At 53.8% G+C, this 22281-nt stretch overlaps 9 protein-coding genes across 9 annotated transcripts; 6 read left to right on the top strand and 3 right to left on the bottom strand.

Annotated features, from left to right (window-relative positions):
- Window positions 1-114: 114 nt before the first annotated feature.
- Window positions 115-2118, bottom strand: J7T55_006812 (uncharacterized protein; the record flags this gene model as incomplete). Its single annotated transcript, XM_053132794.1, has 1 exon — window positions 115-2118. The coding sequence occupies one exon, from the start codon at window positions 2116-2118 to the stop codon at window positions 115-117; it is 2004 nt and encodes a 667-aa protein (XP_053001575.1).
- Window positions 2119-5050: 2932 nt separating this feature from the next.
- J7T55_006811 (nonrepressor of conidiation-2) lies at window positions 5051-7063 on the bottom strand (the record flags this gene model as incomplete). The annotated part of the gene is made up of 4 exons (XM_053132782.1): window positions 5051-5426; window positions 5478-5859; window positions 5915-6214; window positions 6271-7063. The coding sequence occupies 4 exons, from the start codon at window positions 7061-7063 to the stop codon at window positions 5051-5053; spliced, it is 1851 nt and encodes a 616-aa protein (XP_053001574.1).
- A 1912-nt stretch (window positions 7064-8975) lies between these two features.
- J7T55_006810 (c2h2 finger domain-containing protein) lies at window positions 8976-10124 on the top strand (the record flags this gene model as incomplete). Its single annotated transcript, XM_053132771.1, has 1 exon — window positions 8976-10124. The coding sequence occupies one exon, from the start codon at window positions 8976-8978 to the stop codon at window positions 10122-10124; it is 1149 nt and encodes a 382-aa protein (XP_053001573.1).
- A 3078-nt stretch (window positions 10125-13202) lies between these two features.
- On the top strand, window positions 13203-13502 carry J7T55_006809 (uncharacterized protein; the record flags this gene model as incomplete). The annotated part of the gene is made up of 1 exon (XM_053132760.1): window positions 13203-13502. The coding sequence occupies one exon, from the start codon at window positions 13203-13205 to the stop codon at window positions 13500-13502; it is 300 nt and encodes a 99-aa protein (XP_053001572.1).
- Window positions 13503-13880: 378 nt separating this feature from the next.
- J7T55_006808 (uncharacterized protein) lies at window positions 13881-15299 on the top strand (the record flags this gene model as incomplete). The annotated part of the gene is made up of 1 exon (XM_053132749.1): window positions 13881-15299. One exon carries the CDS (start codon window positions 13881-13883, stop codon window positions 15297-15299), a length of 1419 nt encoding a protein of 472 aa, XP_053001571.1.
- Window positions 15300-15952: 653 nt separating this feature from the next.
- On the top strand, window positions 15953-16945 carry J7T55_006807 (short chain dehydrogenase; the record flags this gene model as incomplete). The annotated part of the gene is made up of 4 exons (XM_053132738.1): window positions 15953-16018; window positions 16087-16373; window positions 16474-16786; window positions 16856-16945. The coding sequence occupies 4 exons, from the start codon at window positions 15953-15955 to the stop codon at window positions 16943-16945; spliced, it is 756 nt and encodes a 251-aa protein (XP_053001570.1).
- A 389-nt stretch (window positions 16946-17334) lies between these two features.
- On the bottom strand, window positions 17335-18533 carry J7T55_006806 (translation machinery-associated protein 46; the record flags this gene model as incomplete). The annotated part of the gene is made up of 2 exons (XM_053132727.1): window positions 17335-17845; window positions 17902-18533. 2 exons carry the CDS (start codon window positions 18531-18533, stop codon window positions 17335-17337), a joined length of 1143 nt encoding a protein of 380 aa, XP_053001569.1.
- A 557-nt stretch (window positions 18534-19090) lies between these two features.
- Window positions 19091-19384, top strand: J7T55_006805 (uncharacterized protein; the record flags this gene model as incomplete). Its single annotated transcript, XM_053132716.1, has 2 exons — window positions 19091-19242; window positions 19333-19384. The coding sequence occupies 2 exons, from the start codon at window positions 19091-19093 to the stop codon at window positions 19382-19384; spliced, it is 204 nt and encodes a 67-aa protein (XP_053001568.1).
- Window positions 19385-20487: 1103 nt separating this feature from the next.
- J7T55_006804 (RNA recognition domain-containing protein) lies at window positions 20488-22254 on the top strand (the record flags this gene model as incomplete). Its single annotated transcript, XM_053132705.1, has 4 exons — window positions 20488-20712; window positions 20768-20797; window positions 21711-21875; window positions 21928-22254. The coding sequence occupies 4 exons, from the start codon at window positions 20488-20490 to the stop codon at window positions 22252-22254; spliced, it is 747 nt and encodes a 248-aa protein (XP_053001567.1).
- Between the last annotated feature and the right edge of the window lie 27 nt (window positions 22255-22281).

The following is a 22281-nucleotide window of genomic DNA, read 5'->3' as shown; positions in this document are numbered from 1 at the left end:
TTGACGGGAGAAGTGTTGGTTGAATGTTCAGGCATATTGTATATCCCATATCGCATATAAACAATTCTTGCCATATTCTCTGAGACTCCTCCTTTCTCCTAGCTGTCCAGTATGCTACTCTTCTCGCGGAGCACCCGGAATACCATCCGAGACGCGAAGCGGCTTCATGCCTCTCAACATGCACATAGCCGCTCCTCCCCAGCCAAGCTGCTGCTTTTTCCATGCACGGCGGTGTCCATGTACTGCATCTGTGCTTGGTTGAAGCACTTCCTCGGCCGTGTCCTCATCGCTGGAGGATCCTTCTTCATCCTGGTCATCGTCTGTTCGCTGGTCCTCCCCGTATGGCTCCGGGGGCTCGACTGATATCTGCTGGATCTCAGCAGTCGGACTGCCGAGGTCAATGACGACGTCGCCCCCGGCACTATAGGTGACCGTCTCCGGTTGCTGATGCCTATTGTACTTGAGAGTACTCGAGACAGATGTCGGCCTCTTCTTCCCCTTTTCAATCTCTTCCATTTTCTCTCCTGTGGACTCTGTGTCCCCCGAGACACTCCCGCTCGTATCCGACACCTCAGCCCAGACCTCCACCTGCCTCAGCTTGTCCGCGTAGATGACCAGTACTGTGAACAGTGCCAGTGGGATTGTGGCCACCCAAAAAACCCAGAACAGAGGCTGGCCCGGCTCGAAGTCCTCGTTCATGGACAGCACGCCCGAGACGACGGAGAACGGGAGGAGGATCCCGCCTAGGTATGTCACGCGGTCGAGGGAGCGCTGATTCTCGTCGGAGCCCGAGGATGACGGTGTGTCTGCTGTTGTCGTCCTGTGTCTTGGGACGTAAGCGATATTCTCCTCATGGATCGCGGCCTCCTTGACTGTTGTCCCTGACTTTCCGCGTGTGGCGCTGGGGGGTATGGTTGCGAGCATCTCTATGCGCGTTCGTAATCTTTGTATGAGACCTTCCCAGTCGTCCGGTCGGATACCAATACTTTCTGCAACTTCACGGCCGTTCTGGCGGCGCGTGACACTTTTCGCCATGTCGAAATTCCGCTCCAGTGCTTGCATGATCCGCCACTCCAGTGATGTCTCCTCGAGTATGACGACCTTTTGCCTCGGCGTGAGGACCTCAAACAGCTCGAGCCAATGCTCATGCGCTGTCTCTTCCAAGAATTGAAACACTCCGCCGTCCTTGTTCACATTTGCAAGGCTGTCTTGCACAGTGCTCTCCAAGCTGGGAATCTCCTGCCCCATTGCCAAGGACATTGCCAGACTGCCACTTTTCGTCTCACGGTCTGTAAGACGTTCCTGGTTTGACGGCGCATAAATCCCCTTGACTTTGCCCGCCCTGCGGGCCTTTCTCAGCGGACCTTTTTCTCCCCAGCATGGTTTGTCTAGGAACAAGACATCCACGTCCTTGCTCATCCAGAGACTTGCCCGGCAAAACACAGCAGCCAACTTCTTGTCTGTGTCAGAGACAGGCCGCACCACTGACTCGCGCGCAAGGTCAACACTATCCTCCGGATGTTTCGTAGATGCAAGACTGTCGTTGGAGCCTTGAAAGCCTTTCCTACAGGCCAAAGCCTTCCAGTGCCCAGTCACCAACTCCGGATAGTCCCAGTGCGCATACCTGGCTGCGCCATCCCCTCGTCTCCGACGAGCTCCCAAGGGCCGGTAGCTTCTTCCCACCGCGTGAGCTTCGACAAAGGCCGGGTCGATATCCAAAGGGCTATCCAGGAGAACAGATAGAAACGGGGCTGGCAGACCGTGGAGGGTGATAAGTGGCCGCGCTGTACTCTCTACTCTTCTAGCCTGCTGGCTACTAGCAGTGACGAACGCACCTGCGGTCGTGGTAGTCGCTGGCACGCCATGGTTGGCCAGGCCAGCAATCTCAGCCTGGAGTTCGTCAGCCGTTGAGAGAAACCTGCGCTCACGGATATCGCCGCCTCTGGTTGTGAGGACACAGCATGGCGGCGTTGGCGACCCAGGTTTTAGTTTTGTGGACTTGACTGCTTCCGGTTCTGTTGGACGTTCAGGTTTTCGGGTCCGGAATGGAGGGCCAGGAGGCCTTGTGCCTCGTGTGTCGGAGCGGACGCTCGACGGTGGTGATGGGGTTGACGACATGGCTGCTACCCATGCTGGCCCGCAAAGGCCATGTAACGTTGGGGGGATTTGACACACAAAGTTCACTGCTTGAGCGAACTTACTGTGGAAGGCATATAACCAAATGCCGGGTCAGGTGTGAGAGTACGAATGAGCAGAAGATCAAGACGACGCCTAAAGAGGCCAGAGAACAGAACAGAGACGTTGAACCTACGTACGTATTACTTACCACTCGCCTCTCCCATGATCAACATCAGCTCGTTGACAGCCACCAGGATCTCTAGCTAAATAGGCAAGCTAGACATGCAGGATATGATTTAACCCGATGACTAAATTGAAGGTAGGATGCAGTAGGGGTAGCGGCTGTTTTTAGCTCCTCGTGATGGCTGGTAAAGGTGGGGACCAAGACACGGCTGACGGATCAGCTGCGCACGAGATCACCCAGACTTATCGATTCATCGCAAAAGAATTGAAGCTTTTAGTATTGATTAAAAATGCACCCTTACGGGAACAGCAGACACTGCCCAGTCGAAGCAGCAATGGAGCTGCGGCAGCTGTTCATAAGTACAATTTTACCGAGCCCGATGTTGTAGCCCGATACTCGGCACCGATCTGTACCTAGAAATCCCAGTCCTGCATCCGCGTTGCACGCTCAAATGGGTCGGCGTAAGCGGCATCCAAGTGCGCAATCAAGCCATATCAATGAACCATCGTTGTTTTTTTGTTTTTGTTTTGGATATGTTTCATCCTTCTCGAGGTGTTGTTGATGGTGCTTTCAACTTACACCAGCACAAAATATCTAACACTAGCTGTCATTGACTCACTATTTCCCCGTCATGCGCGAAAGTAGACATCGTCAGTATCGATTGTATATCACAGGAGCTTCAGAATCAGAGTCACTTGCGTCAGAGAGGTGTGAAGTATCCGATGCCATATTAAGAATACCTATCACACGGCCGTTTGATGTGAATCCCCTGAACCATTTTGCGAGACATGGTGGAACAGTGGGATTCGTGACTTCTCCCGATGGAAATTTCGCTGGACACGAATTTGGATCGCTTCTCAAACACGAAACAGTGATTCTTCCTCATGTGAGCAGAATGGGCGGAATGAAAGCTGCCACCGACTCGGTGATGAAGAGGGAGGGAGGCGCCGCGGATATTGTATAATTTGAACAAAGTACATTCAGCATGATTATTTGTTTCAGCCATGTAATTTGCGCTCTACCAAAGATTCCGAAGATCCAGTGACACACTGCGTGATTATGTTGTAACACTGGTTACAATATTGCGTGCAGTGGTGCATGACTTGGAGTACATTGAAATTGGCTGGCCACGAACGTGATGTCTTTTAATCAGGACTTTTCATTTGTCTATCAATTGACAGTATAAGTGGAGATTATGGCAGAGCTCACGGTACATAGAGACCTCCAATGAGAAGCGTTGCTAGATAGGATTCTATAAACAGTATCCATAGTCTAAAGTACTGCTCCACTAAGACTGCCCTTGCCTGATGTTGTAGTTGAGAGATTGATTCAGACATGGCCACCACAACAAGGGTAGCGCGAAGGCGAATGGTAAATAAATATGTGACTTGAGCTGCGGCGATGTACACGTTGGTGGCCACGAAGAACTCGTGGACTTCACGTTTCACCAAGTTTGTCACGGGCTTGACACCATCAGACCTCGTGAAAAGATCTCATGCACGGGATCGTGCTCCTTGCACATATTCCAATTCTCAACATCCACAACTCGGGCCATGCTACTCCGGCTGTAGAACAGTAGAGCGCTTCATTCTCCAGAGTGACATTACCTAGTCCTCGGGAGACGTGGAGAATAGGAGAAAGAATAAAGAAATGAGTTGAGTTTTCTTCCGGCTCAGCGGCTCAAATTGAGTGAGACGATAGGACGAAAGGTCTCACGAGAAAAGGCACAACACATGTTTGTCTGCACATCGCTGTATAACAACACTTCCACTGGGCCACTCAAGTTCTCGGTCACAAAGTCGACCAGCAGCACGATGCCACGCCCAGCAGGCAATACAGGCAATATTCTGAATTAGGCACCACATAGAGTATGCGGATGTAGGAGAGCAAAGACCAGCCCTTATCATTATATAACATGGTGGTTGGTGCTGCAAATAGTAAATGATACTCATGCACCGGTTGTCACTCAAGAGTCACCCAAGAAGCAGCAAAAAATCAAGATGAGCTGAAATTGTCTTCCGGTCTGTCTCTCTTTCCCCCCAGGCTCACGAGAAACAACTCCAAAGACACCCAAAGTTAACCACTCCGCGCCGACTGCTCAAGCGAGCTTCATATAGCTGCCATCTCAGTGCATCCATCTTATAGCCTCCACTCACGCGTCCGCCGCACCTTGCTGTTCGTATTCACCTTAGCAGCGCAGGGCCGTGTAGGTCTCAAGCCCACGTGGCCAGAATATGGTTTGCCCGTCAATTCACCGCATGGGCATACGCGTGTCAATGAGTGGTCGAAAGCAAAAACAAGAAATTGCTAGATACCATTTTGCCCTGTCTTTGGTCCAAAACGCCTTAACCCGCAAGACTCCATAATGCTATTTCCCTCTTGCATTCACATCATCCTCCGTTTTGAATGAGTGTTGGTAAGGGAAGTTTAAGAAAGACCAGGGCAACCCATGACATTCCACAGGGCCTGCCCTCTCCTGTATCATTTGTACAGCAAAGTCATATACACTTCTCTCCTCTTTTCGGAATCGGCATCGCGGACTGCTTGAAGCGGTGAGGGTGGAAAGTCGACGCTGGATTCGGTAGGCGATTGAGCCACAGCGCGACCTGTGCCACGACCTGGCGGTATAGAAATTTGGGGTCGGTGAGCGCTGCCTCGCAGCAAGGCTCTTACACTCGGTACAGAGAGCACATAGTTGCGAAGCCTCTAATATCTCAATTTTTCATACCACAGTTCAATGGCCTGGGCTTAATGAGGTGACGAGTCGTATCCAGTGTCAGAATTGTGATCGTCGCCGTCGTGGTGGAGCGTCACGCTGTTGAATTCCTCAAAAGGATCAGCGCCTTCAACACCGGGCGTCGCCAGGCCGCTGTCGAGAGGCACACCCTGCATGGGTCTAGAGCCGCTAATGTCCACACTCTCACTCTCCTTGACGTTGCGGAAGTTGATGGTATCGAGGGCACGGCCCTGATTGGGAACAATTGGTGGCTTCATGTGTCGGATCAAAGCCCATTGAGTCGTCCTGAAGAAGGGATGCACCTTGATATCTGAGGCTCCTGCGCGGGCACCCAGTCGGCGGTTCTCATCTTTGATGAGCAGCTTGCGTATGAGAGACTTGCAGAGACTGTGACCAGGTTAGCAGGACTCGCGTGCTTGTGTAGCCTCGATTACTCACTTTGATATTTGGGGCGCTCCAGCGTGGTCTGGGAATGGGATGTCTTCCCTGAGAATGTTTGCGAACGTCGCATTTCGGTTCTTACCCTTGAAGGGGGTTGTGCCGTATAACATCTCGTAAATCAGGATGCCCAAGGTCCACCAGTCAACGGCGCTGGTGTGACCGCTCCCCTTGATCACCTCGGGCGCGATGTATTCCTCTGTCCCCACGAAAGAGTTGGTCCTGAAGTTGGCGATGCAGGACCTCGTGTCGATCGTAGGTAATGATGTCGTGCTCGCTCCGTTCTTGCCCACGATCATGGTCGGCTTTCCACCAGGGTCAGACTGCTTCGACAGATCGAAGTCAGACAGCATGATGTGGCCAGATTGGTGGAGAAGAATATCTGGCGGCTCAGGTTAGCGGGTGCATATTCTGCGGGAGTCGAGCATACGACTTACTCTCTGGCTTCAAATCTCGGTAAATAAAACCCATCAAGTGAAGGTACTCCAGAGCAGCAGTGACCTCTGCAGCATAGAATCGTGCATCGTCCTCGGGGATGCATTTTCCAGGCCGGGTCTGTAGAGCGCGGAAGAACTCGCCACCACTGCAGTATTCCATGCACAGGTACAGGTAGTCCTCGGACTGGAAGGAGTGATAAAGGGTGACAATGAAGGGGTGATTGCTGGTCGCGAGGATCTCCTGCTCTGCAAGCGCTCTCTTAATCTTGTTGCGCTTGATCATCTCCTTCTTGCTCAACACTGCAGGGAATTTGTCAGCGGGCACGAGACAACAGTAAGGGGCACGCGATGCATACCTTTCATGGCATACAGTCTGCTGCTCTTCTTCTCCTTGACGAGGTAGACCTTCCCGACGTCACCCTTGCCAATCAACTTGATCTTGTCGAAACTCGAGGGGCCGACCTCGACATTGCGGATCTTGATAGAGTTGGAACTGTATGTTCTCCTGAAGGCGAGGGGTGTCCGGCCGGGGGGAGGAAGAGATCCAAGACCATCAGTGTCGGGTACGGCCAGGGAAAGCTCATCACTGCCGTTTTTTGTTTCCACCAAGCCCAGTGTGCTTGCACTTTTGTTCACGATCAGCGGCTCCTTGCCGAGCTCTGCGGTGGCAGGGCGCTCGTTGCTGCCCTTGCCGTTGGAGAACAGGCCCTGGGCATTAGGAGCGCTTGCAACCCTCCTCAATTTCCTCGCGAGCTCCTCCTTTGTGGCAGCAGTGGGCTGTTCGGCAGGGCTGCCATTGGGGCCATCGATCTTGAGTTCTGGGGTGTCAGGAGGGCTTGGCGGTACGGAGCCCTCGTTGTGATGGCGGAGGGCAGGCGGGCCCTGGTGAGCAAAGTAGGGATTGGCGTTGGCGGTGGGACTGAGGGCCTCGTCGAGAGGATGGCCTTCGCTAGTGGTCGTGGTGCTCCTCAGGCGACCGACGGTGGTGAAGAACTTGGACTGGCGGAAGGAGGACTTGCTGTCGGACTTGAAGGGGCTGTTTGAATGGTCGCCGGGGCTCAGGGCCTTGTCGCTGCTGTTGATCCTAAAGAAGTTCTTGAGCTTCTGAGGGAAATGGCTATTGCCATTGGTGGATTTTGTGGAGGGCATGTTGAGGTCTTCAGGATCATGAGGTTGCGGGCGATGCCATCGTGCGGAAAGGGAGCGGCTGTTTGTGGTGATGGTGAACTGGCGAGGCATTGCTGAGGTGACCGAGAACCAAGGACCAAGAACCAAAGAGCAGGACCCCAAAAGCGCAGGCGGCGGCGAGCGAGCGAGTTGATTAGGCTAGCAGAAGGGAGACAGCCGGGTCGACAGGGACAGGGACGCGAATGGGGACGGGCGCGGGCGAGCCTAGGCCAAGTCGAGCAGATCCCAGTGCAGTGCAATCAGGCGGAGAATTGGGGGAGCGCTGGGAGGGGAGGGGGGCCGCCAACTGAAAGTGGGGCCAGGGCTGGCTCGTCAAGTCAGGTCAGTCAGGCCAGTCAGGTCTCGGGCTGGTCTCGTCTCGTCCAACAGAAGCGCCCGGCGGGAGAGAAGACGGGCAGGCGGGCAGGCGGGTGGATGCCACTGCTAATGCAACCACAACTGCTGTGGGTGGGCTGAGGCGGAGGGGAGCAAGTGACACTGACTTGACAGGCGAGACAAGTACGAGGGCGCGGCAGGGCTCTCAAGATCCTTGAGGGTCCAGTAAAATCTCCCTGCTGAGACCCTGGAGAAAGGAAACGCCACGTCGTTAGCCCGCAATGTGCTTCAGCCGATTTGAGCCCCCTCTTCGAGATGGGGAGATACAGCGGGACGAGGAGGAGGAGGAGCAGAGATGGGATAGCACGCAGGTGATGTGATGAGGTGAATGAAGTATGGAGGGAGGGGACGAATGGATGTTGGGATGATGGGATGGGATATGTAATGTATGTAAATGTGCTCTGCCTGTGTCCGTGTCTACATATGTGCGTGTGTGCTGTACTTACTCCGTAGGTACGTATCCTGCTTGCCCAGATGTACAGTGGTGCACTGGGCAATTAGCAATCAGCACACAGCACAGCACAGCAATCAGCAGTCAGGGATTCTTTCGGGGGATAAACTGGTTCCCCCAGCATCTGTGACGCAGAGGCGGATCCAATTGGCCAAGCCTGTGCCAAAACAGACAATTTCAGACTGCCGGGGAGTCCAGGATGTCGTATTCCCTGATGTGAGGAGTTCCAAGCCCGCCTGCAGTCGACGCTTTTGACAGTTGAACCGAACGCCTGGATAAATAAGCATTGGGCCGTGAACGTCCAGACCTCTGCACTCAGTCTGACTTGCAGGCGATCAAGGTAGCCGTTCGTTCTATGTGTTCGCTGCTGGAACATCTGAGGGTGAGCGAGGCCGCAATGCCCCCGAGGCAACGTAATATCTTAAGCATTCGTCTCCCCGCTTTCCAAGGTTGTCGCGAGCTCCTGCGTAACCTCGCTTCCCGCACCAAACAGGCCCCTTCCCTCCCTCCGTTCCTTGTAACAGTACTGTTCATTGTGAACGTCCGAATGAACAAGACGTCCATTCCCTCGTCCTAAAGTCCAAGTTCGGGTTTGAGTCTTTCGTGCCTGGCGGACTGACAATTGCAAGTATGTTTGTATGTAAATATGTACCATTTATTACACACCTACCTGGGTACTGTTACACTGTTACTAGCGCACCGATCATAAATTTGAAGGTTATGCCTTCCGCATTCATCATTGCTGCCCCTGCTCGAGTACCTCATCGTCTTCTGCTGTCAATATCAGACCAGGGTTCATGAATGTCGCTGCCTCGGCAGGCCGTGGTCTGTTGCCTGCTCATCAATCCCGTCTCTTTCACACCACGCACCCGCGATAACCCTCGACGCGTCTCGAGATCGGCAATGGAACCCTGAGCTACCACACCATTTCAAAACGTCTCTTACCAATGAATTCCAACCATACCCGGACAGCAACACTTTCTTTTTTCGGTCTATCTGGCATTTAGTGCAGATCACAGTGGCGGCAGAAGTTGGGTTCCAAGTGATATGTTGTCCAACGTCGTCCAAGGGAAGCCCCCGTCAAGGGACGGCTGGCGAAACAACGGTTCAGCCTCGCCCGTCCCGCAACGGCCAACTACGCATTCGCCAGAGCTACCACGTATCACCTCCGACATTGCAGACTTTCAACGGCCACCCCAGCTTGGCAGCTCGCAGCAGAGCCCCAGGCATATCGGCCATGACGCCCATACTGCGCTGCGCACTCCCGCTCAGCCAGGTTCACACCCACCTCAGTCTCACCCACCGCCTCAGGCAAGACCACAGTCGGGAACTGGCTCGGCATCGACACCAGGCCGGCCCCGGATAGAGGTGGTGCTTGATGCCTCACCACACAAGTCACCCCCGCACAGCGGGCTCTACTTTGGCGAGGCCGACCTCGAGGATGAGCTAGTCACGTCAGACCTCACGAGACAGGCTGCCCTCCCAGCTGCCCAGGTATCCACAGCAGCCACCGCACCCGCCTCGGTGACGCCCGCCCCACCCACAACAGGCAAGCGCCCACGAGGCAGGCCCAAGGGCTGGCGCCCCGGCATGCCCTCCTACAAGACGGGCCTGACCACGGCGCAACGCCCTCCGCCCGGCCCAAAGAGCACGGGGCAGAAGCGCAGGGGTCGGCCGCCCCGCCAGCCGTCGCCGACGCCGCGGGAGGTCTGGGAGAGGCAGCCGGCGCCTAGGTATGTACCGTTCCTGTGCGAGTGGCCCGGTTGCAGGGCGGAGCTACAGAACGTTGTGAGGCTGCGGAAGCACATACACGTGGTCCATGGGCGGATGAACCCGTTACTATGCCGGTGGGCGAAATGCAAGGACAAGACACCGGTGTTCACGCAGGAGTACGATTTCCAAGACCATGTGGACGAGGAGCATCTCACTCCATTTGTTTGGCACGTTGGGGACGGGCAGCGCAATGAGCGGCCCATGGACAATACTGAGGACGCCTCGGAAGAGCTTCCGGCTTACCTGTTGGGCCCAGACGGCGAGCAAGTAACACCGTCGGTGAAGGGCCAGGAGATTCAAGACTTCTTGACGTGGCGGGAAAATCGACGACGACTTAAGAAGATCCTCATGCAGCGAGACGCCAACGCGCCAAGCGAGGATGATGATGAGGACGGGTCGAATGAAGAGCCTCTGCTCGCTTAAGGTGGAGCGAGACCGAGCTATCGCGCCTCTTCGCGTGGCGGTCATACTCAGCATTGGGGAGACGTTCACACGAGGTGCGGCTAGGCGATGGGGCTCGTAATCGGGAAATTTGCGGAGTGTACTCTACCTGTTCTATCTTTGTTGCACAATTAGATACCCCAGACTGGCGATTGGCAAGAATCGCATGCTCAGCCACAGCAGATCGGTAATTGTGATTAATGAGCCCGAGTCACACAGTCAGGTGCTTCCTCAGGAGGACCTGGTGAGATACTCAGCTCGGCGGAGCGGATTTAAGCTCAATGCAATGAGATGGGCAAGCACGAGCAAAGCACGCAGACATCGATGGGCCCGTTCCCCGTTCGGTCCCCGGTGGCCTCTTCCCCTCTCCCCCTGGGCTCGGCATCAACGGCAGGTTGTGCATTTGATGATTCGCGCGTACGAAGTGGTATGTCTCCTGAGATCGGGGCTCAGCCCTGCGAGACTTGCAGGGCGGACGGGCCAATGCAATGCAGGGCGGCGCAGGGACAAGGGAGAACAGGCGCGCTACAAACATGACATGAGCACCAGCGAGTCCTGGGGGGAAGAGGGTGATTTCCCAAAAATAAGTGCAAGGGGGTTACGTCACTGCGTGGAGTTCGGTGGATTTATCAGCATGGAACGGGAAGAAAAAAAAAGAGACGAGGGCGAGGGCGAGCAAGAAGGGTTTGACGATGAGAGATGCTGAGCTGGCAATATGCGAACGGGCAGCGAAATCGCTGGGCTTCTCCTAGTGATCCAGGGATGCCGTACCGTGGGTTTGGATCACTCAGTAGAGAAGCATTGACTAAGGATTGGGAGATGCTGTGAGGTGCAGGAAGGCTGTCAATGGGCATTGCACAGTAGCAAAAGTAGTAGGCTTGCGAAGATGGGGAAGGTGCACTCGTGGCCGGGCCGAGTCAGGCTCATTCCTTGTTGGGAAGGCGCTGTGGGTCCAGACGGACTGCGAGGTATGTACCTAGGTACCTCTGAGCTCCAACGGCCACTACGACTGCACGTCGACCTTAAACCTGCAAATGCACATGTGCTCCGCGATCCTTCAGTCCAGTCTAAGCTTACAAATAGGTTAGCTTTATACTATGCAGTAGACGGATCATATTGGTCAGTCTTTTCTGAACCCTGTTGCCCGGCGGCTTCATCCTCGAGCCCTCACTCTCCAGGATCCCCACGAGAAGCCCAGGCGGTCTCGCGGGCCGAGTATCAACGAGCATAATTGGTGCGCCGCTAAAAGGCATCATGCATCGTCGCAAACATTGATGTGTACTGTGTTGGCATGTTGGCCCGAGCACACATGCAAAGTCATCGTCAGGCGTGTAGTCGGAGGCAGTACCTAGGTAGAAAATGTTTCTACAGTCGCTGAAACTAGATCCTTGTCTCCAGACCGATGGATGAATGATAAGCAGACGCAAGTACTTGCTGCGATCGGAACTGCGTGAACGACACCCTTGTTCGGCACAGGTCCTTTCAAGGTTGCACCACAATGTAGACCGTCATACCGCATGGCAATATTCTAGAACGGTCGGTCAGCCGGTGAGAAGCAATCAACGGCGATTCGAGCTACGACGCGTAAGGAAGGGGGAGGCAAATGCATTAGGTACGGTGAGTGTGGTCACTTTCGATATGGCCCCATTGGACGTGCAACTTGCTGTTTGGCAGATTAGTCTGACTTTTTCAACCAACTTGTGGACAAATTCGACGGTTCACACCGAGACCGATATTCAAACAAAAAGTCTGGAATTTTCAGCCACTTGTCAGCCTCGTAATCAGAATTTTAGAATTTTCGACTGATCACTGATATCTGCATATTTTGGGTGAATGGACTATTTGCACTCCCAGATTTACACGCACGCGTTGTAGGTAGATATGGCCAAAGAGCGAAGAGACGTTCTTGTCAAAAAGGGTGCTCGGCATTCAAGCAATACGTGATTCTCTTGGTCCCTAGAGTGAGACTAAAACGCCGGTAATTACGTTATCCGCCAATGTGTTGACAGACCAGTCTTTTAAACGGCGAGCGGAGGGGATGGTGTTTGAAGGAATGCCATCACCAGACACTCCTGGTGCACTTGAGCTCCGCTGCTAGATTGTTCTCTCAAGATTCTGCATTTCTAAACCACTGGAGGTTGTCATGTCATGATCACGAAATATGACTAAGGGGACCTGATTCCGCATTTAAGACGAATACTCCAAATACATCTCGAAGAGCGAAAATTTTCTGCAAGTCTCCGTTTAACTCTGCTCTGCAACAATTATGCTTGCGACGCATAAGTCCAGCAAAAAAATTCCTGTTTTCGAGTCGCTAGCCAGGGGAGAATACTGCAGAGAACTCTTCCAATCGACTAGTCTCATGTTACTAGTTGTGCTCAACGGAGCAAGCACTCTGCTCTGGATGATCAGCACATGTAGCCATGGAGGCGTGTACAGTTGTTGAAGGAGGTCAACTAGTCGGTACTTTCATCGCTTATCCGAAAATTTGGGCCCATGCATGGTGTATATGTCTAGGTCTAGAGCGGTGAACCCAGTCAAATATCCGTAAATATTTAACCCCGGAACATCACGCTATATCTATTTTTGGTCCTTGGTGGACCGACCGCAATGTAGCTTTAAAATACGTCACTGTTGAACCGTGACGATGGTACAGCGCAGACTAAGGAAGATCGCGCCCATCATCAGACATGGCGCCAACCCTGGAGGCCCGCGAACAGTCCGTTAGAACTTAGATCAACCTTTTCTGAGTTTATCACTGATTTGGCTCCGACCAAAGCAATCGTTAGATTACACATGTCAACTTCGAGATATTCAAAAGGCCTGATGTCTGCCTGATCGAGGGTTCACGGTTCCCTGTCACTTGAGCGTAAAGATTATCTACACATGGTCCAAGACCGCTCTCATCGGCGCGTTATTGTGAATAACGGCACGACTAGTTCAGATAGGTGTTCTATTGCCGGATGTAAACGCGCTTAATTGCTTGGTACAATTGCTGTTCTACATCGACACATCTTCACCAGCTCACCCACCAACGACGTAGATCCGCCTTAAACCAGCATGGACGAGCAATCACTACCGTACTGTGAGATTTCGCTCTTCAATGAGCCATCAACCATCTCAATTGGACGACTGGATCCCTATGGAACAGCCAAAGCCAACTTCAAAGACTTCCTCCGGGACGACAACGGCGAATTAGACAACTGTCACAAGCCACCAGGCGCTGGCAAGCCATGCAGAGTCCTCCGAGTCTGTATCACCATGGGGCTGACCATCATGAGCGTCTTTACCCTCGTGGTGATCATCCTCGCGCTCCTGACTTTGAAGGGATATCTCTCCCCTTCACAGGTGGTCGTCTGAGTTAGTCCAATGGACAGCAATACACAGGACAATATCCAGCCTCCCCTGAGCATTCTACGCACAGCGTCCCCTTGGTATACATCCTCGAGCCTAGGAAAGTTATAGATCCCACGCTTGGGAGTTGACCACTCTGTGTTGATGGATCAGAATCGTCATCAGCAGCTACCTGCTCTGACTTCCTTCCTGACGAAGTAAGTCATGGTCATGAACATACAGAACTCGCTACTTCCTCGCTCAGAACGAATAGCAAGAGAACCTCGACAATGCCGATTTGTGCTCCGGGGTTGTTTACCTTCCAACAACAAACACCATCATCATCATCATCAACTCAACGCTCGTTCACTTAGGTTTACCAGCCAGACAACAAAACCGTTTATGATGCATCCTACCGCTCCTTTTTCGCTCATGCCGGTGGCCATGACCAATCATTCCATCATTATCGAGGCTCCAGATGACGCTTGTGGGTACCTCAATGGCTTGGAAAGGTCTCGATTTGGATGCCATGAGAACTCAGAAAAGTGCGCCATCTACTATCCGAGTTCATCGGTAGCAGCTACAACAGCCATAGATGCAACCGTGCTTCCTATGATTACACCCGCTCCACAGCCCTCCATTATCTGCTGCGTACCCTCTGGAGGGGACTGCACTGTTCAACCGACCGCCTGTGTCGATTCCGTCGAGGATTGCATAGGCATTTCTTCTAGTGACCCCATGACGCTCAAATGCACGACTGGGGCACACCGTCACTGCAATCGTGCGCATTTCGAATCACCACTGCAATTTCGCGACATTGAGGCCCTGGATGCTGGAATGCGACTTACCGACGCACCTGCTGATGGCTGGTTCTGTGGCCCTTCTGCCATACCCATAGGTCATGCAGATACATCGCACAGCAAATCCGCCTCGATGACCCATATGAGTCACCATTCAACCAGTCAATATACCACGCTCAGCGTCACGATTACTTTGTCGAAGCCTGGACTAGAACCTAGACCACCATACATACCTCTTCCAACCGGAGCTGTCGCCCCCACAGATACCGCCCCCGGAGATGTCGACTGCACTGACGAGTCAGCTGGCAGCGATGATTATGATTGCTGCACCGATGAACCCAGCACTCCCGAGCCTTGTTGTAATGACGCTCATCGGGGGCGGCTACGGCGAAGACAAGCCATCGATGGCTCAACGACCACTGCCTTACCAGCGGCAGCACCAGGAGAGCCTATCACCAGAGGATCCGCCATCGTCTCTACAGCGTATATAGGTCAGACAGACCGCGCTCCATTCGTCGAGGCGACCAGACCCTGGAATGTTATTATCCCCACGGCGGTTGCAAACTTTTCGAAAAACACTACCGGTCCCAGACTTCGGCCTTTACCTCCAAAGAAGAAGTCCCAACTCAGCAAAAGAGCCAAAGTCGCCATTGGTGTCTCGGTCTCATTGCTAGCGCTGATAGCCATTGGCTGCAAATTATGGAAGAAATATGGGCGCCCGCCAGCCCCAAGCCAACCGAATTCGGAACATGAACTGAATGAAAGTCAAGTCGACATTTCAGGGAGGACAACGAGATACGAGGACTTTACTCGAATGAAGCGCAGGGTCGCGAATCTGAGCCGGCCACATGATATCCTCGATTTTGGAGACGTGCAAGGGCAGCCAAGCGCAGCTTTCGAAAGGCAGCAACATATCTCTCCTGAATCTGGGGCAGCCGCGGATGACGAATCGGCAGAGATGGAGGCATATGTGAATATGATGGGCATCGGATCCGCTACATACGAGGAAAGGAATACTGTTTAAAACAATCGGCGTTGTTGAAAGAGTGCCCATTGAGCATCCTTACTAGGTAGCACAGCGCGTTCTTTGCGAATTGTATATCGGGCAGAGAGTCAGTCATTAGGCATATAGACTGTAGCGAATGTGATTTGATCGTTACTGTATAGACTAATTATACAGCATACAGGATATCCCTTTGATTTGCAACCAAAGTGTCTCCCCCCATTTGTCATCAACGCGCATCGGGCTCTTTGTCATGGGTTACTTCGCTCTCCGCCATAGTCCGTCCCCACAATCGCGAGGACGAGTCTGGCGATTGATTTGCACACAGGCCTTCGCAGATTTGCAGGTGAATATGGCTAGCGATGTTTAGTGATCCTAAACTCAATCGTGCGAGATGTCGTCTTGCGCCTTGGGGAAATTTGGCCGCCAATTATTAATCGAGCCAGCGACATTTGGCGGGGTTCGCACCTCACAGCATACCGGAAGTGCATTGCGTCAATGTCCTGAGACATTAGGCACTTGAACGTCTTTATAAGTACGGCCTGAGTTTCCTCATCTCAGCATAAGTTGAGACTCTAGTCAATGGTTTCATGCCACAGAGTAAATCTACAAACATAATCTGGTAACACATTACTACTTCTTCTCAATTCACTTTAACGCACCAATCTGGAATCATGGCATCCGTATCAAAGTCCTTCTTCGCCGTCGTGGCTGGTGTAGGCGCTGGAACAGGCGGTGCAGTGAGTCTACCATCACTATGTGAGAATTCCATTACCGACAAGATCTTGCCACTGACAGCAAACAACAGGTCGCAAAGCGCTTCGCAAAAGCGTACCCAGTGGTGCTGCTCGCCCGGCGGGAGGAGAGCTTCAAGGACCTCGTCGCCGAGATCAACGGCAGCGGAGGACAGGCCATCGGCATCCCAGCCGACGCCGCAGACGGCGCGTCCGTGAAGTCGGCATTCGACACCATCAAGAAGGAGCTGCCTGACCTGAAGCTGGCCGCCGCGGTGTACAACGTCGCTGGGGGTTTCGGCATCAAGCCGTTCCTGGAGTTCAAGGTCGAGGAACTGGACGCCAGCCTCAAGGGGAACGCGTGAGTGAATCCTAAGCCCTCGTCAGCCGATGGGGGAAGAGAGACCCCCAACCCCTTTCAGAAGCGCCTGTCTAACGATATGTTACGATTCTACGCGCAGCCACGGGCTCTTCAACTTCGCCCAGAACACCCTCCCCCTGCTCCTCGAGTCGGTCGACTCGTCGCCCAACCCACCGTCCCTAATTGTCACCGGCGCCACAGCCAGCATCAGGGGCAGCGCCAAGTTCACCAACTTCGCCGCGGGCAAGTTCGCCGCGAGGGCCATCACGCAGTCGCTGGCCCGGGAGTTTGGGCCCCAGGGCGTGCACGTTGCGCATGCAATCATCGACGGCGGCATCGACATCCCGCGCTTGGCCGAGTACAAGGATAAGTTCAACAACGGCGCCCCTGACGGGCTGATCTCGCCTGATTCGGTAAGTGAAGGACGCTTGCTTGGGGACATGGCGATGAGGGAGGCTCAGTCTGCTAACGTCTTGTTTTAGATCGCGGAGGAGTACTGGCATTTGCACGCGCAGCATCGGTCGGCTTTCACTCAGGAGTTAGACCTGAGGCCTTATGTGGAGAAGTTTTAGGGGGGGGGGGTTCACCCCAGATGTGGACGGAGAAATACGGCCATTTCACATAAGCAAACAGTGAAGTGAGGTGAAAGTTTCTTTCAATGTAGCCCACGAAAGAATGTCTCACGTCTGGTAAAATGCCTGGGCGTATTTGCAATCCCTGACGCTGTCCCTCGCTCGCAGTAACTGACCTCATGATGTACACGATCCTTCATTCCCGCGCGTGGGCTGCGAATATGAGTAGGCGGAGTATACACTCGGCTAGTGGAGTGCGGCCATACTCACGCACGGCTATCTTGGTGTGCACCTGAAGTTGTCGAGAGGTGCGACGCGATGGCCGGCGGAGTCGGGTCAGCCTGTGGCTTCCAGCGTTATCTTCGTTATCTGAACGTCCAATGCCCGGTTCAAGTGGCAGCAGTGGCTTCTTCTTCCTCCGTGGCCGCTGGAGCCTCCGAGGCCCCTGGGGGTTGAGCAGCCTGAGCAGCCTCTTCTGCAGTGGCATCGCCGGATACCGGCTCTCCGTTGAGGTAAGGGATGCCGTATTCCTTTGCCAACCGCTCGTCCTCCTTTCTCTGTCGCAAGCGCTCGGTCTCCTCACGCATTTTTTGTAGATTCCAGATGTCGTCATCCTCGTCATCCTCGCTCTCGTCATCGTCGGCTCCACGCCAGTTGCCGCTCTCAAACAGTGTCCTGCCCGTAGCTTCCTTGGCCTTCCGCGCTTGCTCCTCCGCGGCCTTCTTGTCCATTCGCTTCTTCTTCCACTCGGCGAATGATTCTGGGGTGACAGGAGTGAGCGTGCCGACTAGCTTGTGCCTCTCCGATTCAAGGAACTCCTCGAGCGTCAAAGTCTTGAGTGGCGACTTGTCCATCAGAGCCTTCTCCGCCGCCCTCTGCTCCTTGGTCTTGAGTATAAAGCTGTTCTTTGTGTTAGTCAGGCTCTTTGGGGGCTGGGATTTCGTCGCAAAACTCACCCTGGTGGAAGAGCATGCTTGTACATGCACTTGTCACCACCGTTGGGACAGATCCAGAACCATCCGTATTTGCCATCCTCGATGGCCTGTACGAAGTACTTGCAGACCTTGTCGGTAGTTGTCCGCTGATTGCCCTTCTTGGACAGGACGACCGACCGCAGCTTTTCTTCGTCCCAGTCGGCCGAAGTCTCGGCCTTCTTCTTCTCATCCTCTTCCGCGCGTGTATCTTGGTAAAGACTCTTCTTCTCCGTCTTCCGGTCCAATTCGAGATCGTGCGAGAACTTGCACTTCCTCCCTTTCTCGCAGTTGCCTTTTTTGTGGAAGATACAGAGGACAGTTTTCGGATCGACTCCGAAGGGGACCTTCTGGATCTGGGCGGGCTTGTTGAGCAGCAGCTCAGCTTCCCTCTTGGCATCCTCCGCGGCCTTCTTCTCCTTCTCGCGCTGCGCCTTCTCAGCTTCTTTCTTCTTTTGCTCGGCATTGCCTCCGGCCTTCATCTGTGACTGAAGTTGCGAGATCTGCTTCTGAGCGGCACCACCCTTCTTGTTCTTCATGCCAAAGGTTCTGTCTTCGACGGCCTTCTTGGCGTCCAGCTTCTTGCTGGGGCCTTTTTCGGTCTTTTTGGGAGGCATCTTGGCTGTGTGGGTGAGAACCGCTTCGATAGTATATTTTGCTCGCAGGTGCTCGAATCTTAAAAGGTTGCTGGGACAGTAGAAGCCTGGAGCCCAGCGGAAAGGCGTCGTGGGGGGTGGAGGGGGGGCAGTCTGAAGTTGTAAGTCGACAAGGCAGTAATAAAAAAGCGGGATGTGGTCCAACTGAGTCTGGTGCTTCGCCGTGACGCTGCGGGTCCACTTTGACGATTAGGTAAGTGTGGCCAGGCCAAGCGTAAGCTGCATGTACCGCAGTTGACTACAGACTACGTACACATCGGCGAGGTACCCTAGCTCGGCAACCTCCAACAGCTGTGAAGTGGCCTTGTCGCAGCGTCGCCTTCCGCATTCCATTCCTTTCCAGCATCCAAGAACCAACCATACCTGAGTGTTTCCGAACACTCTCTAGGTAAGTGAAGAGAAACCCAATTTCTTGAATGAGTAGCAATGTTTGGTATCTAACAAGCCTGTCATCTCCAGAGCTGCACCTTTCCAAGTCTCCGTCGCAAAGCCGTACGCCATACGGAACAGTTGCCATAATGATCTCCGACGACGACCTGTACAGGCTCGCCCTGTTCCTAGGATCTGCTGCTATGGTCCTTATTGTCGGATACCACTACATCGAGGTCAATGCTAAGGACGACGAGAAGGCCACCGCACAACGGGCTGGAAAGCAAAGCGCCGCACTTAAGTGAGGGTGGTGTGTTTTGGGACAGACAGGAATCGGTCACGACAACCGACATTGTATCATCCAGATCACTCGTGGGATGCCAACAGACAGCAACCGGAGGTTCAGACCAGTGGTCGACAGGAGGGACGCGCAGAGCCCTTGAGAGGGCGGACAGATGTGTCGCTTGAACCGCAATCGCGACTTGCAAGGAGAGAGACTGGTTGGGCGACAACGATACTAGACGCACTGCATAATCTCGAATACATTGCAGCTTTTGCTGCGCCGCGTTGTGCGCACCTCCTCACAGACATCATTCGTCTTGTTTTGACATGAATGCGGCCGTTTTCCGACGCGATACCTCGGCCTCAAACCAGAAGCAGGTTCATGTGCGGCCTACAGTGGTACATAACACGAGCATGTTCTCAGAGTGAATGATATACATGATGCGCCCCACGCGCCATGGTGACTGAGAAAGGCACAGCATGACGTGGAAGTGGGAATTAGTCACAACTTGAACTTCCGGTATATTCGCAGAGCTGGAGCAATTCAACCACTGTAGATTGCAGCAGTGCGTTCATAGGCCACCCATCTAATTTGGGTAGTCTACCTCGTGTACTTCAAGCTCCAGCTTGCATGATATTGGAAAGGGGCTCAAGGGGCATCAGGGTTCGGGGTACACCCTTCACTGACTGGTTCCTTAATTCACTGCGCCACTCGGTCAACAATCCCTGCAAGCGGCCTCTGACTAGGTCGCCCAGGTCTGCGAGCTTGTCCCGTCGCCTGGTCGCGCCCTGAACGCAGCAGGCAACAAAAGGCCAGCCGCTTTCCTCGTCCCTGCGCCCACCACCTTCCACCCCAGCTGAACCTTCCTCCCAGCCTTTTCATCCTCGCATCAACATAAAGCCACTCTGCCATTTCCAAGTCTGCTCAACACATTTGACAGACTCCCGATCCACATTCATAACAACTGCCACTTTGGTTCTGCCAGGCCTTTTTGACTTCTCGAAACGCGACAAGCGACAGCCATAGCTCAGTCTTCATTCCTTCTGCCACTCTTCGCATCGCACGCAGCCTGCGCAAACACCCAACGATCTCCACGCGCCAACATCTTTCTGCATCTCGCGCACTTCATCGTCACATCTTACGACCAAATTCGCTTAGCGACTATTACGAATCACGCATACCTTCGCGCGATTCGACACCTGCCACATTCTCTCGAGTAGATCTACTTATTTCTCCGTCACTTCCACCGCTACCAACATCAACATGTCTGGCAAGCTCGACCAGTCTCTCGATGAGATCCTCTCCACCAACAAGCGCGCTCCTGCCGGTGCCCGCCGATCCGCCCGCAAGACCGCTCGTCCCGCTGCCGCTACTCCCGTAGGCGGTGTCAAGAAGAACACCAAGCCTGCACGCGGTGCCGCCGCCAAGCCTTCATCCGCCAAGGCACCCAGACCCTCTGGAGAGAGCAAGATCATAGTGAGCAACTTGGTAAGCTTCCCTTCCGTTCTCTTCATCCAAATTCATATCTAACGCGTTGTCACAGCCCAAGGACGTGTCCGAGAGCCAAATCAAGGTATGTTACCGATGAGGCCATTGTAGCCTTCGGGGACTTCTGTCGACATTCTACCCGTCGCGTAATATACCGACATGATCACGCCGTACATTCGGACGAGAGGTGGCGATCCATCCTTTTCAATACCTCTGTCCTGCTGGCCCGGCCTGCACACTGAGACTCCTTCCTTCCATCCCAGCAAGCTCATTTCATGCTGCTGGGTTTGTGCAAAGAGAAGTCGAGCACCTCGTTTCTCACTAAATGACAGTATGCTTGGAGTGCCTGGCAAGCATCCAATGCAAGCTTTGTCTGTGACGATCAAAAACGAGGGCTGAAGTGTGAGGGCCTTGTGCGCCAATCCTGTTGTCTTCATCTGTGGCAGGTGAACTAGATGGCAACACGGACAACAATTCCCCTCGAGCAAAGCAGTGAGCATCAACGAGCACATTCGTCGCTTTTGGCAAGGGCGACCTTTTCTTCCGACCTTGCATTCGATCTTTCTTCCGATCCCGAGGTGTTGGGCGGGCCGTGTCCTGCGGCAGACAGAATTATCTCATTATTGTGGTTCTGGACGCGAGTGCTTGAGCAGGCCAAGCCAGGAACCAGAGGTGGAAATCTTGTGAGATTGAGGATGAAACCTCGATCTCAAGATCTCATTTTGCCTGAGTGTCGAGATGTCTTGGTGACAGAGACTCTTGCCCTTCTCCAGCGCAACATGGTTCCCCTCCGCCCGCCAGCTGCGGGTGTGGTCGATGGTCTTGACGATTCCCTCCACTAATGCTCACTGCTTTGCTCGTCTAGCCTTATGTTTTGGATATGCGGCACATTGAATACCAGCGGTGCATTTTACGATCATGGACGACGAATTATTGCCTCGGCGCACCTCGAAATTTCATCGCATTGTTTTGCTGACGCTTCTTCTTCCCTTGTTCAGGAGTACTTCCAGAGCGCTGTCGCAGGAGTCAAGAAGGCCGAGCTTGTGTATGGGCCTGGAGGAAGCAGCCGTGGAATCGCCAACGTCGTTTTCCACCACTCTGATGGCGCCAGCAAGGCCTACCAGAAGCTGAACGGCCTGCTCATTGACAACCGGCCTATTAGAGTAAGTGAGACCCAGTGCGATGTTCCTCGTTCCTTACTAATTAAGTGTGCAGGTTGAGGTCGTCGTTACTGGAGAACAGGTTCCTGCGCCTCCCACCCTGAGCCAGCGTGTGAGCCAGCCCAAGGCTACACCCAAGTCCGCCGCTGCGGACAAGGCATCCGGCAAGGGTGCGAAAACCGCTGCTGGTGGCAGAGGCGGTGCCGCCGGCAAGCGCGGTCGTGCTGGTCGCCCAAAGAATGCCCGACCTGCCAAGAAGACAGCTGACGAGCTGGATGCCGAGATGGCGGACTACTTCGATGGTGCCAAGAGCGGCGGTGATGCCACTGCCGCAGCTGCGACCAACGGAGGCGATGCTGCCATGGAGGACGAGGTTTTGTAATTGAAACGGACCGGCGGAGGGAACGTG

The sequence above is a fragment of the Diaporthe amygdali genome, assembly GCF_026229845.1.
Source record: "Diaporthe amygdali strain CAA958 chromosome Unknown NODE_1_length_4327563_cov_65_473760, whole genome shotgun sequence".
Lineage (NCBI taxonomy): Eukaryota > Fungi > Ascomycota > Sordariomycetes > Diaporthales > Diaporthaceae > Diaporthe > Diaporthe amygdali.
The sequence above is the reverse complement of the archived record's forward strand: the minus strand, read 5'-3'. Positions and strand labels throughout refer to the sequence as shown.